This window comes from Belonocnema kinseyi, chromosome 10, assembly GCF_010883055.1.
Source record: "Belonocnema kinseyi isolate 2016_QV_RU_SX_M_011 chromosome 10, B_treatae_v1, whole genome shotgun sequence".
In the NCBI taxonomy this organism is placed as follows: Eukaryota; Metazoa; Arthropoda; class Insecta; order Hymenoptera; family Cynipidae; genus Belonocnema; species Belonocnema kinseyi.
This window is the reverse complement of record NC_046666.1, coordinates 74,558,406-74,578,476: the sequence shown is the minus strand read 5'-3', so window position 1 is coordinate 74,578,476 and position 20,071 is coordinate 74,558,406. Positions and strand designations below refer to the sequence as shown.

Sequence of the window (20,071 nt, the reverse complement as noted above, 5' to 3'; positions counted from 1 at the left end):
TCCTCCAGCTCCCGGGGGTAGGAGTGCGGCTTGTGGTCCGCTACCTGGAGGTCCGCTTCCAGGTGCGCCGACCCCCGGGGCCCCGGGTGCCCGAACCCGGGGTTGCTCCACCGGTAGAACTCGACGTCTCTTCTTCGGGAGCTTAGCTCGCGCCTGCGTGTGACTGTAATACATCGCAAAATTGCTGACGATCACGGGCACTGGCAGGGCGATCGTGAGTACGCCGGCCAAGGCACAGAGGGCGCCGACGAACATCCCCACGTATGTTTTGGGTACCATGTCGCCATAGCCGACGGTGGTCATTGTGACCAGAGCCCACCAGAGGCCGAGCGGTATGCTCTTAAAGTCATTTTTAGGATTGTACTGTATACGCTCGGCGTAATAAACCAGACTCGCGAAGATGACGATGCCGAGCACCAGGAAGAACACCAGGAGGGTAAGTTCTTTTGCGGAGGCACGGAATGTTTGTATAAGGATTTTCAATCCCGAAGAATGCCTTGTTAATTTGAAGAGCCTCATGATCCTGATGATGCTGAAGAACTCGAGGATGTCTGCGTTCTCCAAATGTGAGGCAAATTTTTGCAAGGCCAGATCGATGTAGAAACTCAAAGTCGCAATCATGTCGATCAGGTTGACCGAGCTTTTGATGAAGTCACAGCGATTTGGACTTGCTGTTATTCTTATGAGGAACTCGAGTGTAAACCAGGCATTGCAGATGCACTCAATGTAGAAGAAGGCGTCGTGGGCATTCGTGTGTGTCTTGTCCAACACCCACTTTGTCTCGTTACCAACCTTTGCCGACCTGTTGACGATTATTGGTACCCTCATGTCAGGGTGGGTCTTCAGACAGAACGAGAGAATAGAGACGCAGATGAAGAACACGGATATTACGCCGATTATCTGTAATTTGAAATCAAGGCAGACACATCTATTGAGGAGGTTCTATTTGGTCAAGAATAGAGGACACTCTACTAGGCTGGAGCGAAAACAAAAATATTTAGATCTGCAGATGGTAAAGATTAATGGAAAAATAGATAGGATTTATTTGGCGCTCTTCGCAGGTAAGGTTAGTCATGAGTTTAAAGTAATCTTATCAAGTTGTAAGTCAGTTTCTAGAGGTTTAACTTCTAGTTGAGAATGATCAATAACTTTATGATAATAATCAATAGGGCTGGATGGGATTAATTATGAACGAACTTGACTTAAGTAAGTTTGTCTGATCAATAAATTACATGTCGCCTTCACGTATTCTAGATATATTCAAAAAAAATTCTGAGATGCCTTTCTCATTTTGTATTTAAAATAAGGATTTATTTAGAAATTATTGATCATATTTTAGAAGTAGAAAATGGCTCCTGAATATGTAAAATATGAGTTTTCAACTGATTTACGATTTATGAAAAATTTTATAAGTAAAAAATAAAACAAAAAGTTATCAGTAGTCATTTTTGAGCGCGGACGCTGTAGAAGGTATGAAGGCTGACCATATCAGCGAGACATCACTGCATGGCAGGGCTTACCAAGCGCGGCAGTGATGCGAGCCGGTTATGGTCAGCCCTTCAACAAGTTCCACGTGCCTCCAAGCCAGATAGCTCGATTTTCGTCCCAAGTATCGGAATATTTTCATTTCTCAAATTTAAATTTAAAATACTAATTGTATTTATTTAATAAGCCAAAAAATATTCACGTGACTTCTATAAACACATTCACCTAATGATTTTCATTTAGCAAGGCAATGTATGAAATATGTAGAAGTTATGCGAAAAGTACGAAAGGTTAAATTATTATGTAATTTAGGCAATTGTACGGAAGGGGCGGGGCGGAGCAAGCTTGGCGTTCAGCTTATTTATAATTGATAATTTTACTTTTGTTCACGCCCAACTTACTCCCTCTCCCATCTCAATTGTCTAGATTTTCTGATAATTTAAGCATTCCTATCGTAGATTCTTATTGAAGAAAAAAAGCTAATTTTTAGCCTCTTCTCTAAAGTAAATTTCAAAATCTCTACTTTCCACTTTACCCTAATAACTGCGTTTAAGAATCATGATAATATTGTATGTTAGACCTTCTTTAGTTTCGTGTATATTTCCATTAAAAATTTACCAATTTGAGTTTTTACTGAGGGTTTATAAATGTAAAATATTCCCTGTCGAATGGTGAAAATGGAATAATTATAGTTATGGATTAAATGATTTTACTAATTCCTTTCAAACTTTAGATGGTTTTCCAGTTATTTAAATTTTTTTAGAAGGTGCAATTGCTAAATTAATTGCTATTAACAATTGTACAGTATATCGAAACAATCAGAAAGCCTAATATTTGTCATTTTATTATATGTATTTAAGGGCTGAGTTATCGTAACTAGATCATATAGAACAAAAAATATTGATTTTTCAAACAGATGTTCTATTAATATTTTTCCTTCTAACCGTATGTAGAGGAAAATTATAATTTAAATTATTGGTTTACATTGGAAATTCAAATCTGATATTAAGAATTTAAGAGTTTAATGATCAAGATTTAATATCAGTCAATATCTAATTTGGAATCAATATTAATTAATATTTAATTTATAAAAGGTAAAGTGAGACCCAATTCTTAAAATATCCTTTAAATTCAAAGCATTTCATTGTCACGTAAGTATATCTACTTTTCCGAGATAATTGACGGGTTTTCTTTTAGATTATCAAGTTCTCTAATTTTGGTAATCAAGGTCCAAAATGGCTTTTTCTGAATTAACGTTTATTATTTTAGATTATAGTCCCTATAAGGGATCTGGTAAATTCTAAAGTTCTCTTTATTGCATCCAGAACACTGTTTAACGTCACAAATGTCATTTGACCTAAATGTTAGAAGTTTTATTTTTTGTTCGAGCTAAATTGTGTCACAAGAAATGAAAATAATTTTAAAAAGGTTATGTATATCAAACCAAAAATAAGACAATTTAAAGAATCATTAGTAATGTGAAAAGTATTATTATTAATGAAGTTATTTGATATAAAATGGCTAAAAGTTGAAATTTCTCGAGTGAATTTATTTTTAATATAATGAGATTCTGAGGACTTTAGAGATGCAAATTTTCATCGATAGAATTGAAGCCTATTTAGTTTAATAAGTAGGGCGTTAACAACATGATTATACAGGTATAAATACATTGAATAGAAACTCGTATTGCTTGAAAGCATCGTTAACAAATAAAGGGTTACTTTTATCATTCGCAATCTTCTTAGTGAAGAAACGTTTTTTGGCTGAAAGTGTATCCTACTTGTCCCTAAAGCCAACCATAAGTCATGTGCCAAACCTAAATTTAATAAATGGATTAGATTTTGTAGACACAAATACATGGCTAAATTATGCAAGTCATGTCTCTCCAATCGTCCTAAAAATATCATATTGTTCCTCTATTCTTGACCATTTATACAATGATTACACACCACAACACTGTAAACCCATACAATTGCATAAATATGATATTAAAGAAAATATTTTACTATAATAACAAATGTATTCAACATGTAATAAATATGATAATAAATAAGCGTGAAGTATAGGATAGTCTACAGTTATACCTATAAAAACAAATTTTCTAAGTTTTTTGGTCCAGAGGCACTAGAATTTCCATATTTAACTACCTTCGAGATAAAACTAAACTTTAATTTTTATTTTTAAATAAAAATTTATAAAAAGAAATTTTGAAATAACAAGCATTTGAGGTAAATTTAAAGCAAATTTTATTCTACATTGTTTAGACTACCCTTGGAAGGATGCGCGAAGGATGACGTTATGACCTAAGTTAAAACAGAATTTTCATAGGAAATATTATGATGACATTCTTATTAAAATTTCTGTAGATAAGATATGATATCCAACTGAAGAACGCAGAATATTTTAGGTTTGAAAGTTTGTGTGAATTAAAATTTTGAATGTAAAACTGGTTTAAAATTGAAATTTCCGTAGAATTGTGTTTGAAATTGTCGATTTTAGAATGTACGAAAAAATTGAATAAATGAAGTGACCCCTTTTTCTGTCAAACTAATCAATTATTCTAAACCTTCTATTATACGTTAAGCTAAAATTCACAAAAGCCGAGCATGAAAGCCAGTGATTGATGAGATAAATGATTAACCAGAGGGGGAATAGCGATGAATAGTAAATCGAGACAAAAGCAGTGAAATCAGCACCGGCTTAAATAAAATTCCTAAACTTTTCTTGTTTTGACAAAGAGCTTTATAAAGGTTAGAGATAAACTTTTGTAATTTATTCATAAATTGTGAATTCGAGTTCTTTTCGACTTTATCATCGGATCATTAAAAAATTTTAAATACCTAAATAAAAACCATAGGATTGTGTCCCATTTTCTTACAATTTTAACTGGTAGTTCTAACATTTAAACATCATAAGCACTTCTCGTATATTTTTCTATAGAGCCATTCTTTTGTGAAAAATTTATTTTACATTAAACTATCAAATAAAACTTGCTAAAGAATAAAATATAGAATTTTAAGGGCATTAAAATATTTTTCTTCAATATCTAGCGAGTAACCTCAGGAGAAAGCTCCTCATTAGAAAAATCGAACATCTTGATAACCACAAAAGTGCAGTCTCTAAAATACCTAGGGAAACGTTTCATTAAACTTGCACGTTATATTTTACGACTAAAAAGAAACTATAATCTTTTTTATTGTATAATTCCATTGTTTCCATATGTGATTGGGAAGTTATAAGTCTCAAGAAATAGGACTCTGGAGAGGAGTTCGTCTGGGGGACATTAAAAGACGGTTTACTGCTATCAGGGTGGTAGAAAAACAATCCAATTCCTTTGGAACAGTCATTCGAGGGTAAGCGCGTATTGATTGTTATTCTACGGCACAGATTTATACCTATTGCTTATTGGTCTCAAAGGGTCCAGTCTTATCGTTAAATCTGTAGGTCATGTTTTCGGAAATTGTTTTTTCTGGTCTTTAATGAAAAGTGTGCTTTTTATGAATTAAAATACTTACTCTCAGAAAAGTAAGCTTTTTATAAGACAAGGAGAGAATTCTTCTGGAAGTGTGTTATAATTTTTTATAATTTGTAGTTTTGATTCAATACTTTCCAGATAAATAAAAATCTGAAAAGGACTTTGAAAATAAGAAAAATATTTTTGCCTCGATTTACTGTTTTTATATATTTTGGAAATTAATAAAAATTGAAGCATGATATCCTGCATTTAATGTGCAAATAAACCTTATGCGTAATCATAAACGATTGTACAGACCTTGGCAGCATTTGAGGAGTAGGGTTCATCAAAAAGTGACCACACTTTTGGTTTGACCTTTTGCCACCACGTTAGAGTGCCATTTACGTAGGCCTCCTCGAATCCGAACTTTCTCGCTAGTTCTTCATCGCTTGGTTTTTCTGTATCCAGGTCTAACTTGTCTAGAACTGTCAAAGTCTCCTGCGTATCTCGATGCTGCAAGCAAAAAAATTATTTTTCATATTTCAAAAGAAAATTTTAATTCTTATAGTAAAATTGTCATTTTAGTCATATTCATATTAACTCGGCTACCTTCGCGTGCCCTCAATGAATATTGTGAAATGAAAAAATGTCTGCGAACTAGAATAAACACTGAAAAGAAAAATGTTGCTTTTAATTTAAAAATAATCAAACGTTTAGGTCCGTGAAAAACTGATGAAACTTCAAGTGATCTCTTGAACGTAAATGAGATTTTTATGTATTTGTGGATGTCCACGTGCAAAGAATTCCCACAGTTGATTCTCATTTTTCGTGTTTTTTTTCTTGAAAGCGAAAAAAACCCTTTCTGAAAATATTTCGTAAGGTTTCTGCCAATATGCTCGTCCCCATTTTATAAATCAGGGAATATTAAAATATTCTGAAATAGTTCAGAATGATCTTAAAAGTACTGGAATATTTTTTATATTCCAAAATATTTTTTTCTGGAAAAATTTTCCACAAAATTCTAGAATATTACAAAATCTACTGTTCTTCAATGTTCTGGACCTTTATCTAGGATATTCTACAATTTCTTGGAATTTCCTAGAAAATAGCTATGTACTTTGAATTTTTTAGAATGTTCTGAAATGCAGAAGAATGTTCTGGGATTTCTTAAACTAGTTAGATAATCCTGAAATTATAGAATATTCTAAACTTTTTCAGATTATTCTAGAATGTTTAAGAATATTCTAAAATGCTCTAGAATGTCTTAGCAGATTTGAAATTCTCAAAAAAGTTTTATATTGTTCGGAAATTCTACAATATTCTAGAACATTAGAGGACATCTAAATTGATCTGGAATGTCTTACAATATACTAGACATTTACAGAATATTTAGGAATATCCTGAAATATTTTTGAATATTCCAGTATGTTTTAGAGCATTGCAATATTCTGAAATGTTTTATTATGTTCCAGAATGCCTCTGTTTTAACCATGTACAATATGCGTATATTATGTTATTTTTTTCCTCATATAAAATTTATAGGAAACGATGGTAATTATAAAAAACTAACTTGCTGCGCGGGCACATTCTTATCAAGCCCTTTACCCTTGATCATGTATTTACCTCGTTCCAGGCGCTCATTTATTGCACATTCCCCAAAAATTTGCATAGAATTTTTCAAATTAAAGGTCAAATCATCAACAACAAGATTATTATAAATTATCTTTTGTTACAGCTCTTTGGGCCTTAAGGAACACATTCTCATCACGTCTCTCGCGAGAAAAAAAGGTTACAACCGAATTTGCAACTCTAATTAAAAAACAATTTTGTTATCAAACATTTTATTGTACCTTGCGTCTCTTTGTCCAAAAATTTATTTTGTTTATTTGAAATGTCATTTTTCACGACTGAAACAAAAACTACTCGTCTAATAAAAAAAATGAATTATAACCAAAATTTGTAGGAAATTTTTTTATTTATTTTTTTTTTATTTGTGTGAAAAACTTTGACGATTAATTTTTTTTCGTAGCTTATGTCATTTGTCCAAAATTTGATTTTTCTATTTTTAATGTTGTTTTTAACGAAGAAAACAAAAATTACGTCTCAAATCAAAAAGTGAATTATAACGAATTTATTGATCTTTTTGGGATGAAAAATTTGTATACATTAATTTTGTTCTTATCTGTCATAGTTTGGCCGCAAAATGGAATTTTTTAAAATTATTTTTCAAAGCAATCAAAATTTGGAATTTCGATAAAAAATTTTTTTTTTAAGTTATAAAAAAAATGTCATTAGGATGAATTGTTTGTATTATTCGAAGGAAAGTAACACAACCGCCCTCAAAGTTCACCCCCAAAAACAGTTTTTTACAAATATTTTCTTGTAATTCAATATTTATTGGTAAAACCAAGTGTGTAACAATCCTTATAAAAAGTTTAACAAATTCTGGTGAGTTTAAATTTTGGGGGCTGCAACCCCTATTTTTAATAGGCGAAAAATTGAAAAATTGACATTAATTTCTGCAGTAAAAACTTGAAAAATAGTTTAATGATGACCAAATATTTATGTTTATGAAGACAATAGAAAAATAAAGTTAAAAGTTTTCTGCATTTTTAATAAAAAATATTTTCAGTGGGTAAAACCACCCCTATTATTGAAAATTAGTATTCGGATAATGCGATATTGTAAAAGCAAATTTAAAAATTTTCATTGCTTCGTAGACGTCATCATAGTAAAAATATTCTAAAAACATATTTAAGGGGTAAAAACCGTACATAAAGTTCACCCACAAAAATAGTTTTTTTTAAATATCTTTTTTTGTGATCGATATTTTTAAGTAAAACCAAGTGGATGATAATCCTTATGAAAAGTGTAACAAATTCTAGTAGGTTTGACTTTTGGGGGTTGCAACCTGTATTTTTAATAGGCAAAAAATTGAAACATTGACATGAATTTTTGCAGCAAAAAATGGTTCAGTTGTGAACAGATATTTATGTTTGGAAAGAATTGTATTGCAACCCCCATTTCTAATGAAAATAAACTGGAAAAATTGATATAAATTTTTATTATAACTCTTAATGAAAAAAATTTATTTTCCTAAATAACTGATAAAGAAAAAGAAAGTTATATATAATCTACTTAAAAAATCATTTTATTTTATTTATATTCGGAATTTTTTTGATAGAGTGCGGCACACTTATTGATATAAACTTTTATGAAAATTAATACAATTTAGAAGAAACGGTTTTTTAACATTGTTTATATTTTAAAGAATGAAAGTAATGCTAACTATAAAAAAATGTTCAAAACATAGGGACTTTTTACACCAGCCACAACGTATAGTTGCAGAATGTTGACAGCCTTGAATTTCGCATTTTGAACTTCAAGAATCCCCGAAACTAAAAGCAACCGTAGTATCAAATTTTTCCGGTTTTTCTTCGAGATATCCACTTTTAAACCAAGAATATTTAATAAGATTCCAATCTCTTGGCGACGAAAATTGGTTATGAACCAATGACTTAAGCCAATTACGTTATCTGAAAAACGTCGAACAAAGTTTTTCCACACGAAATCCGTATACATCTAATGGCTGGATTCTTCTTGTTGTTCCAGTTGGAATTTTCATAAAATTATTGATCTTATTTTCTGGTATAGTTTCTTCAATTACTTGATCGCAGTGACCACTCCAAGAATCTAGCAGCAGTATAGTGGTAGGGCCAATATTTAAATTAAAACTGTCTTCTAACTTTCAAAAAGATCTAGAATAAAAGAATTTACTCAACATTTTTCTATCAGCTTTCAACTATCTTTAAATTTTATTTAATTATTACTTCCTTGAGGATAATTTTCCACATTTAGATACTTCTACGTATAGATTTTTAGGTTTAAACAATTGAGATTCCACAATTGTTCCAAGCTGGCCAGATTTTTCGCTTAAAACTAAAAACAGAGGGGACAAAAAGTTTTCCTCCCCCTGGTATCAGTGGTTGAATAGTATGACTGTGTGCAAAGAAAAACGCTGGTGTTAAATTTGTTGCAGCTCAAATTTTATTGGTCCCCCAATCAGCATTTGAACCAATTTTCAAGTCTCACATGTATTCATCTGAACGTAGGTGCACATCTGGGCATCTAGGGGAAAATGTAATTTGGAGACTGTATTTTGTCTCAGTGCCGAGAGTTGTGGAGTGCTGAACCGCGCTGTCAGTAGCCTGAACGCCTTTCAAAGCAACTATTTGCATTGCGATATTAGACTGAATAGTTGTTAATAAGGAAAATAATTGAAATAATATTTGCCTAATTTTCAACTTTATTTCATTTAACAGTGTGTACTAGTCACTTAGAATAAAATGATAACTTCCTAATGCAACTTGCAAATGTTAGATTAGTCATGGCCGTCGTTATTTAAAATAAAGCCGGGATGCGTAGAAAAAGTCATGACCATCTACATATACAGTTAGGTATTTTCACTTTAACCACCAGCTAACTTCACTCTTTTGAATACAGAAAATCTAGAGAAAATTTCTTCGAACGAATAGGCATTAATTAAGATGCAGACGGTGACGACTTAGTTTTCACATCCCGGATTTGGTGGTTTGAATATCATGTAGGTGTTGACTGACCTAAAATTTGCATATTATATCACGCCAAGTACAATTTTTATTCCAAGACACTAATAGTCACTGGTAAGCCGGAGGAAATTTAAAGTTAGGTAATTATTATTATAACTTACCTGCTTATCAACATCTATTTCAGCGAAATAACGCCCGACAAAATCATCTTGACAGGTGACTGACAGTTTGTAGACGACACTTCACGTTACTCTGGATGAGAAAAAACAGTGTGTAAATGATGCTTTGCCCCTAGATTCTCCAAATGAACCTGTGTGGCTCAAATTTGTTGCAACTCCCTTGAACACCGATTTCGGTGTACAGTGGAGGATCGGCGATTTTCTGTGTGTTGTCGATGAGACTGATTGTATAAGACATTGAATCTAACTCTTGCCCTTCCACCGCAAGCGTTCTCCCTGAGAGCATTTTTAATTAAAATTCAGTTTGATCTGTATTATATGTATTATGAATTCCAAATTTTGAATAGCTTTCTTGACATTAGTAACAAATTTAAGAGCTTGTGTTTTTAGTTCTGCATTACTTTCAAAAGCTTCTCTGGTATCAAATTTATTGATTTGTTTAGATACAATTCTGTGAGCGATTTTAAATTTTGATAACCAATGTTTTGAAGCTTTAAATCTAAAATCTTCAAACTCTAGATATTTTTTTGCATGTAATGCCCAAAGACGCAAATCTTCTTCATGCACGATAAGACCGGAGTCAACGTTAGTTTAAAAATTTTGTAATACGTATTCACAAATTCGAGCCATTTTTTTCTGTATGTACCAGCTTGGTTGACTGTGTGAGCCCAACGCCGTACCTGACTGATAGAAGATACCTTTTTGTATTTACTTTTCACACTTTCAAGACTCAAATTTTTTCCTTTCCCACCTCTCCAATAATTCACTGCTCTTTCTTTATAATCAGAAGATAAATCTTCTCTATCTTCTTTATACTGATTTGTTGGAAATTCTAAAAGAGGAGAAAAACGATGCATTATTTCCTCCTCGATAATTTATGCATCAGGATCTTTGTATTCCTCCTGGAAATCTAACGATTCTTCTGAAATTATTTCTACGTTGTGAGATTGGTTCATTTAATCTAATAAAATATTTTTTATCTTTTCCTTTAACTGATTTTCTTGATAAGTATTTGGGGTATTAATCAGTAATTTCAATTTTTGAAAGTATGCCAGCAATAAATTGATTACCTTTAAAGGATCAATTCTCTTTGTGAATACTACAAAAATATATAATATTTCATAATAACCAGAGTTTTAAACGCATACATTATATAAATAAAGGATGTCTAAAAGTATCTATGCACCTATATTTATCACAAAAATATTAATTTTCTAAAAATAGTATAATGCCTAAAGATGTAGCTAGATTACCGCTATTTATAAATATTGTTATTGTCATATTTTGAACATTATACGATAACGGTTAATTATCTAAATTAATATCAATTCAAAAATTTTCAAAACCTATCTCGTCAATGAAAAATAAATTTGCACGTTTCTTTTGCGGATATATAAAGAATATAATTGAAATTAATAGTCACAATTGTTTTGTAAATACATTATTAAAAAAAAGTGATTTTCCACTTTTTATTACAAAGTGTATATCTTTTCACAAATGGAAAATAATTATAGAAAATAATGAAAATAAACTAATTTTGTGAACATTAGTATGCAAATCAAACAATAAGAATATTTTTAACCGTGAACAATTTACATTGGAAAGTTCTTTCCTTCTCAATGGAATAGCAATTAAAAATAAATTATCCTATGCATTTAACTTTAAAAATATTGAAAAAATTATTTAACTTTCTGAATCAGGTCTGTCAAGTATAGACATAGAAATGAAACTGATATCTTATGTTTACAAAAGCTTTTACGATATTTATAAAACAGATGACACATTTTATCAGGTTGTAGTTTTAACTTTGTTTTTTAAGTGTTTAAACTTTCAACGTATCGAGGAAAATAAAGAATTTAACAAATAATTTCATTTCGTTCAGTTTTGATATTTAAATTTATTAAGCAAAAACATTCTTTTATTTTCCGTATGTTATATAAAATTTGATAATTGAAGAAATTTATTTCTTTTCTACACAAACGTTTTATTATTCACGAAAAAATATGTCATACAGAATAATTTTCCGCACTGTAAGATTCTACACATAATTCCTAAAAAAAATGTTATTTTCATTGTACGGTTTTTGAATCAATTTAAAATTTTTAATTTTTGTTTTTTTTTATCAAAGATTTTAAATTGATTTAAAAAACTCTACACAACATGAATAACATTATTATATTTAATAATTAAAAGTAGAATATCATGGTTTATACATTATTATTAAAATTGTTCAAAATTTAATATTTGAAACTCGCGTTCGAAAACTTTAAAATAATATTATAATAATAATCAAATTATTTTTTATGTTGTTATAATATCTTTCGTAATATTTTTTCTGAATCAGTGGGCCTCAAAATGTGAACATTTAGTCGAATCCGCAAAAGTCATTTTTCACATAAAAACAGTACATTGCCATTGATCAGGATATAATAAGTATACCATCTTTGGGTTGTAAGAAATACATAGAAGGTTAATTAGATTTTTTAGAAAAACATTTCTTCTTCCTATTTCGGTGTATAAAATACGTTTGTCGAAAAAGGATAATATATTTTTTTAGATATTATTTTTGTGACAACTGAAAATCCTCTCAATCTTAAATTTAAGAGGAACTTCCATTCGTGTCTAAAAGCATCCTTTCGACGCAATAACAAATTTATCCGAGTGTTTAATAAATATAAGAAAGGTATAACAAAGAAGAGAGTTTAGCATAGATACTTTAAAAAAAGAGTTGATTAGTTAGAGAATACTGTTTTGTTAAAAAAGGAATTCAAACATTTAGTTTGAGAAATAAGTATACATATATTTCAATAAATATTGTTAATTAATTTTCCCTATTTAATTGAAAAAGCGTAATAAAACAGGAATGAAAAGAAATTGTAGAAATCGCAGTGACCCTCGCTTCGAAGCTTTGCCTTTAAAAAAAAAGTCATGATATAGAAATGAATAAATTTGCAAGTCTGAAGATTGTCAGATTACATTCGAATTGCTGCTGTAAGTCAAATATAGTTTGAGCGGATTGTGTAGTAAGTACTAGCGAGTCAGGAATATGCATCGAAATAGACTTTGCTTCGTATGGGAAAAAATTTGCAACCGCACTGAATTTATTCCGATAGAATAAACATTAACGTTTTCTTCATTCGTTTTCATTTCTGAAATTGAAGTGGCCTGATTTTATTTTGGGCAACGAGCTAGTTTTTATATTGTTATCTTTTCTATAAAAATATGCTAATTTAGAACTCTTGTATGCAAAATAACTTTCATTATTTCAAAGGCAGACTATTTTCGGTAACGCATTCATTTTTTCATTTTCATAAGATATATTTCCGTCAATTATTTATCAATTTTCTTTGAAAATTAAATTTATTTTTATTTACTAAAATGCGCTCAAGTTTTGTGAAAGGATATGGAACATTTTTTATTATATTATGGAGTATGCTTCATAACATACATATTAATTATTATTGTTATTTATATATATTAAACCATTTATTAAATAAATTAAAAATATATGACTCATATACTTGCATCAGTTATTTATAAATTCTTGGAACGAACTTAAATACTTGAAAGCTTCTTTATTTGATAAAAATAATTGCGAAAATGTTTTCAAGCGAATCGACGAGCGTCTTCAGAATCCTCTTTACGTAGAAAAGACTCCAGAGTTTAGGAAGTTTTTTTGCACTTCTGTTATCGTTGACTCACCAATCGACAATGCAAACGTCTCACCTTAGCGTTTCAGGGTGAAAAAATGCTCACAGCTTTGATCTATTTTCTTTTTAGAGCGAACCAATCGATAAGGGACGGAGTTCACCGCCGTCACTGTACGTGCGAGGATGACCACCTGCCGGACGATCATTGTGAGCAAAAGAATAAATAGGTTTGCCACGGAAAATCGAGCAGGCGATAAAGTCCCTTGTCATTCGGATACTATGAAGACTTTGCAAAAAAGAAAACTGCCAACAATCCTTTTTCGTTTACCCGCAATAACGTCTGAAAAGGGAAAATGGACAAAGACGTGAACTGACTTCAAGGAGTCACCGATACATGTTTTTGAAAGGAGGGTTTCATATCGTTATTTCAGGATTCAAAGCTCAAATTTCCCGAGTTTCAAAATTGGATGCTTGCAGGCAATGTAAAGTATTTCTTAAAAACGTCTTTAGTTCACCGACAACGTGTTACATTATATAATTAATTAAAAAATGTATAAACTCCTTCGTTTCGTGAGCGTGATATTGAAATTCGCAGCTTAAAATATTTAAATCTGTTAAAGGTTTGGAAAATTAAAAATTTGTAAGCGCGACACCATACACGAAAATACTCTCACACAGAATTGCATAACTTTTGCCTTTCAGTTAAAAAAATTACTTTCAGGATATTACTTATTTCTAATAAATTTTGAAATAACTGGCAAAAAAAATTATTCACTTGGAAAAAATTTAGCAAACATGGATTTTCATCTACTTTTAAATTGAATTGAACCATCATCTTCCGCAGGAACATGAATTGGGTTAAAACAATTAGTTAAAGCCAATATAGCGCTTTTTCAAAATTGGACACTTACGTCCTTATATAGGACAGTTTAACTCTTTTTCAGAATAAATTGGTTGAAAAAAGTGGTCAACTACAAAAATTCAAAATTAGAATTTAAGCCTAGTCATTTTCCAGCCATTTTTGTCTTATTGAATCTTTAAGTTTAGTGTACAATTTCCTATCACGTATAAAGAATTTATCCGTCACCTGAAATTCTGAATGGGATATAAAGTTTATTAAATTTTTAGTCCTTAATACTCGGCTATGTAAAAATACTATACAATTTGTTTTAATTATTCTCCTTACATCAGATTATATTATATTATATTATCATTATAATTGTATTGAATATAAAAACAGATACTCATTCGTAACATTACTAAAAAAAATGTATCTTCTGTAAACATACCTATTTTTCTACATTGGATTTTAATATCTTTTTATGCATTATGCCTGTACTAGGATACTTTTATGTACAAAATTCACAATCTCGCCAAAAATAATTCTTCCACTGAAAATAAAGCTCAATACTTTTGAGTGCCTCCATTTGGAAAATTACTTCTTTCTTTTATATTTTCTGAATGTCGTCTTTAGAAAGCTCTCCTTTTTATGGTTTGTAATAGAAAAGTTTTCTTGTGGTAAAAATTGACCTTTTTGATAGGAAAGATTTCATTCAATATTTCTTAAACTGAAAAGAAGCCTATTATAATTTTAACATTAAAATTCAAGGTTTTTGGACGATCATTTAAATATATTTTTTAATCTGTTAATATTTTAAAAATATTTTATATTTTTATTCACGGAATCCTATACATTTCATTGAAACTCAAAAAAAATTTTTTAATATTTTGAAAAACTTAACAGTTTTTTAAGTCCGAAATAACAACTCAAAAATCTGTGAAACCTGTGCAATCCCATTATTGTTTTAAAAATGATTTTATATTCCTCATAACTTTTAAAGATTTTGTATTTATTTAAAAACTTTAGAATCCTAATGAAATCCTTTTTAGTATTTTTCAATCCTAGAAATCATCTGAGGTTCATTAAAATATCTAGGATTCATTCGAAATCCTTTCAAACTCTTTGAAATCTTCAGATGTAAGTTAAAACATTGTGACAACTCCTGCAACATTTTGAAATACTTCAAAAATCTTTCAAATCTTTTTAAATGCTTTGTGGTCACTACAAATCCCTTGAAACCCCTTAAAACATTTAGAAACCACTTAAAACCTTAAAAAGGTTTTTAATGTTATATCACATATTTTGTAACCCGCTTAAGTCTTTTACAAAATAGTTGGAATCTCTCTAAGTCCCCATTAAGTCTTCTAAAATCCTTTAACAGACCATGCAATATAAAAATCCTTCATATAAAATCTCTGAACGATATTGTCGATTTCGATTGTCACAATACTCGATTTCATTGCTATATGCGTGTGACACGAGGCGTCAGTGGGTTAGCCTGCATTGGAAAATATTGAAAAAATTGTCACGATTGCTCGTTCTTTGACAGCTACACGCGTGCAACAAAGGCATCCGTGAGTCACCGTGAGTTAGACAGAAATGGAACGTTGCACGTGTTTTCTTGAAGTTAATTATCCCAACGGAGCTATCTTGATCTGCGCTTGCTTAGATTTGAGTGATGTTCATTGGCTACGGTGGGCGTCTTTATTTGATTTTTGAATACGTACGCGAACTAGAGCCAATTAACGACACACATTTCAAGCATGCGCAAGTATTCTTGGATTACTGTTGGTAATAATAATCGAAATAAAATTCGAAGTCGATAATACGAATCAACACTTCTGCTTTACCACCACCTTGCCACCCGTACCGCCGCAATACTGGGCCTCTGCTTGTTATTTATGATCGAATTCTTATTTCAATTTAAGTCTCTCTGTTTGTTTGTAATATATTTTTAATTACAAATTAATGTTTAAGCTATTATTTGTTATTAATATAAACATTAACATTAAGTCATATTTCTATCAAGCATGGAATTTGTTCTAAGTTTTGTTATTAAAGTTCATTGCTGGTGTTATTATTATTACACCATTAAGCCATTTCCCTTTCGGGGTAGGCGTGACTCACTCGGTAGGGGAAAGGAGTAGTGTGTAGAAGGGATATAGATTTTTCAGATTGATCCAGAATTCTCGTGCTATTTAAGTAAATAGCACGTTCGTTCCGCAACACTGCTCCGACCCAGGTTGCTGATCAATCTCTCTAGCAATCACCCTAAGCGAAGAACCTCACGAAGTCGTTATGTAAGGTTCCCCACTTGGGTCCATTAATAGCCAAGGTCTTTTGTTTCAGGCTTCATTCACTCTACCGACACTCTTTTTATTAACTATTTGCCGCCATACTTTCCTGTCCTGGCATACTTCTCTAGCTTCTTTTATGTCCATGCATTTTAAAATGCGATAATAACTTTTTGAGATTTTGAGGTTAGGAATTCATTTGAGAATAAAAGAGCGAACTGCTGGTCGCAGAATTAGGTGATTTTTTCCAATTTAATATAAATCATTCGTATATATAGAAAAATATATAAAATACTATTTTTTGCTATGAAAAGTTACGAAAATGTACTACAAAAACTTTACGAAAGTTAAGCTTTCACTTATTTTTCGTAATACGACAAAAATACTCCGTGTTTGAAATACATTGAAAATTATTGACATTTTTCATACAAATTTCACAAAAATTTCATTCAAACTTATAAAATTTAAAGTGAAAAAACAGAAACTACTTTAATGAGGATTAAAATAAAAAAAAGCTTTTTAGGTTTTCATCCTACTTTTTTTTAATAAATTTTTTAACTACGAGCAGTTCGCTCTTAAATTGCAAAATGTAATATTAACATCAAAATCTCAATAAGTTGCTACTGCATTTTCTATCAGCAATGAAATTTTATAACAAATTCCATGCAGCACAGGAATAATACTTAATGTTAATGTTTATATTGAATGCAAACAATAACTAAAACATTAACTTATAACTAAAAATACACCAATGTTACACTAACTTTAAATTTCAACAAAATACAGGAATCTTTAAACAAATAATTCCATTTTTAACTAAAAAAGATCAAGTTTCAATAAAAACGATTAAATTTTAAACAAAAATAGAATAATTCAGTTTTTTGTATAAAAAAGTTAATATTCAATAAAAAAATGAAATTTTCTAAAGGTTATTTAAAATTTTAATCAAAACAGGCGAATTTGACACCAAATATTAAAACTTTTAACAAAAAAGATGAATTTTCAATCGCAAGATTAATTTTCCATTTTAAAAAAAATTTTTTAGCAAATAATATAATTTTTAATTAAAATAATTTTCAATCCAAGTACAATAATATAAAAAGTATTTAAAATAAGATAGAACTCACTTAAAATCAGGCAGGTTCTACACAATATATAGCAAAATCTCTTAGCGATTAGCATTTTCTATAGTAAATTATGCAAGACGTTTTTTCCGATTTAAGACCAAAAAAATCGAATTTGGGCATCTATTTTAAAAATAATTAAAAAAAAAGATTAATTTTTTACCCATAACATTAATTCTCTACAAAAAAACTATTAGTTTTCAACGAACAATGATATAATTAAAAGCAGCCCGCACTAAATGTATGGGAAAATGGCTTTCGGTAGATTTAGCTGAAACTTTGTAATATTTAAGGTTATAAGTGCCGGATGAAATATCCGTAAAAAATGGACAGTTTTAGCGCTATGCGGCGCTAATCGCTCAAGATCAGTGAATAAAACGAATTACAACAGATTTTGTTACAAAAGCGATGTCAACATAGAAATCACAGTTCAGATCGTGGTCTGTCATATTTTCGCCCACACCGTTGACTCATTTAGCGCGCTTCTTGAAACGATCAAACGCTAAGCGCCAAAGATTTTTACTTGACTCATTAATCACTTCTTTAAACGCAGATATGATACCCAAAGTAACATTAGTAACTAGTGCGCACATACCGATAATAACATTCTACCCTTCACAAAAGGGTTGAACGCTAAGCGCTCAAGATCAGCGAATGAAACCAATCCTAGTAACTTTAGCGATAAAAGCGATGTCACTATAAGAATCACGCATCAGAAAGTAGTCAGTAATATAGAGTAGGATCTTTTTTCAAGAAATAATTTTAATTTAAAAATATTATTTTCCATCTAGTCTTATTAAGACGTTAAGCATTTTTCTGTTATTGAAGATTCTTAACTTGATCGATATTGTGCAGATTTTCTGCCTTCATGGTTTGGAGAGTTGATCTACTGTCGGTAAGGTACAATCTCTGATGATATAGCAGGTAAATTAAAAAAATTTTAAATAATTATTTGTACCATTAACACCTAGCTAAAAATTAGCGTTATGTTCTTGAATTAAGAGTTACTATTATGATCCCTCTAATAGCTTAATTGGAAAAGCACCTGACCGGAAATCATAAGTTTTGTGGTTCGTTTCCCAATGGAGTGAAGATAGAGTAGGATCTCTTTTCAAGAAATAATTTTAATCCAATGAGTTATATTGCGTGCTTCTCGAAACGATCAAACGCTAAGCGCCTAAGATTTGAACTTAACTAAGTAATTACTTTTTTAAAGACAGAAATGGTATCCAAACTAACATTTGTAACTAGTGCGCACATCGAGTATAACAGTGTGCCCTTCGCCAGAGGGCTGAACGCTAAGCGCCCATGATCAGCGTATAGAACCAATCCTAGTAGCTTTAGCGACACAAGCGATGTCTGTATACGAAACACGCATCAAGAAGTATCAGTAACATGTTTAGCCAAACAAATGACAATATGCGTCAACACCGTTGACTCATATAGCGCGCTTCTCAGAACGGGCAAACGCTAAGCGAAGAAGATTTGAACTTGACTAAGAAATCACTTTTTCAAAGGCCTTTCACAAAATAAATGACAGACAAACATACCGTCGTCGATGGAAACAATGAGTGAATGCTGCATGATGAACGACTGTCACTTTTTAAAGCAAAAAGCGAACGACTTCAGAATGAGCGACGAACTGAAAGTAGGCCTAATTACTTAAAAAAAGTTTGGTTTGGTTAAACATGTTACTGACCACTTCTTAATGCGTGTTTCGTATACAGACATCGCTTGTGTCGCTAAAGCTACTAGGATTGGTTCTATACGCTGATTATGGGCGCTTAGCGTTCGGCTCTCTGACGAAGGGTTCACTGTTATTATTGATGTGCGCACTAGTCACTAATTTTACTTTGGATACCATTTCTGCCTTTAAAAAAGTAATTACTTAGTCAAGTTCAAATCTTGGGCGCTTAGCGTTTGCTCGTTTCAAGAAGCGCGAAATATAACTCATTGGTTTGGCTAAACATATTACTGACTACTTTCTGATGCGTGATTCTTATAGTGACATCGCTTTTGTCGCTAAGGTTATTAGAATTGGTTTTATTCGCTGATCTTGAGCGCTTAGCGTTCAACCCTCTTGCAAAGGGTAGAATGTTAGTATCGGTATGGTACCATTTCTGCCTTTAAAGAAGTGATTAATTAAACAAGTTAAAATCTTGGGCGCTTAGCGTTTGATCGTTTTGAGAAGCGCGCTATATGAGTCATCGGTGTAGGCGAAAATATGACAGACCACGATCTGAACCGTAATTGCTATGTTGACATCGCTTTTGTAACAAAATATGTAGTCATCTGTAGCCATTTTCCCATACATTTAGTGCTGGGGCCCTTTCCCCTAAATACATTAATTTTTAACAAACGAAAAAAATCAAAAAAATAGTTGAATCCTCAATAAAGAAGATAAGATCTTAACAAAGAAAAATAATTTTCTACCAAAAAGAAGAATTTTCAAATGAAAAAATTAATTTTTAATTAA

The 20,071-nt window shown here is 31.0% G+C and overlaps 1 protein-coding gene across 1 annotated transcript in view; it reads right to left on the bottom strand.

Moving 5' to 3' along the window:
- LOC117181205 (potassium voltage-gated channel protein Shaw) overlaps positions 1-20,071 on the bottom strand; it is a 139,165-nt gene that overhangs the window by 38,002 nt on the left and 81,092 nt on the right. The window contains exons 2-3 of the mRNA XM_033373769.1: positions 5,258-5,452; positions 28-900 (exon numbers count right to left, since the gene is read on the bottom strand). Coding sequence (XP_033229660.1) covers positions 28-900; positions 5,258-5,452 — 1,068 coding nt within the window. The remainder of the gene's footprint in view (positions 1-27; positions 901-5,257; positions 5,453-20,071) is intronic.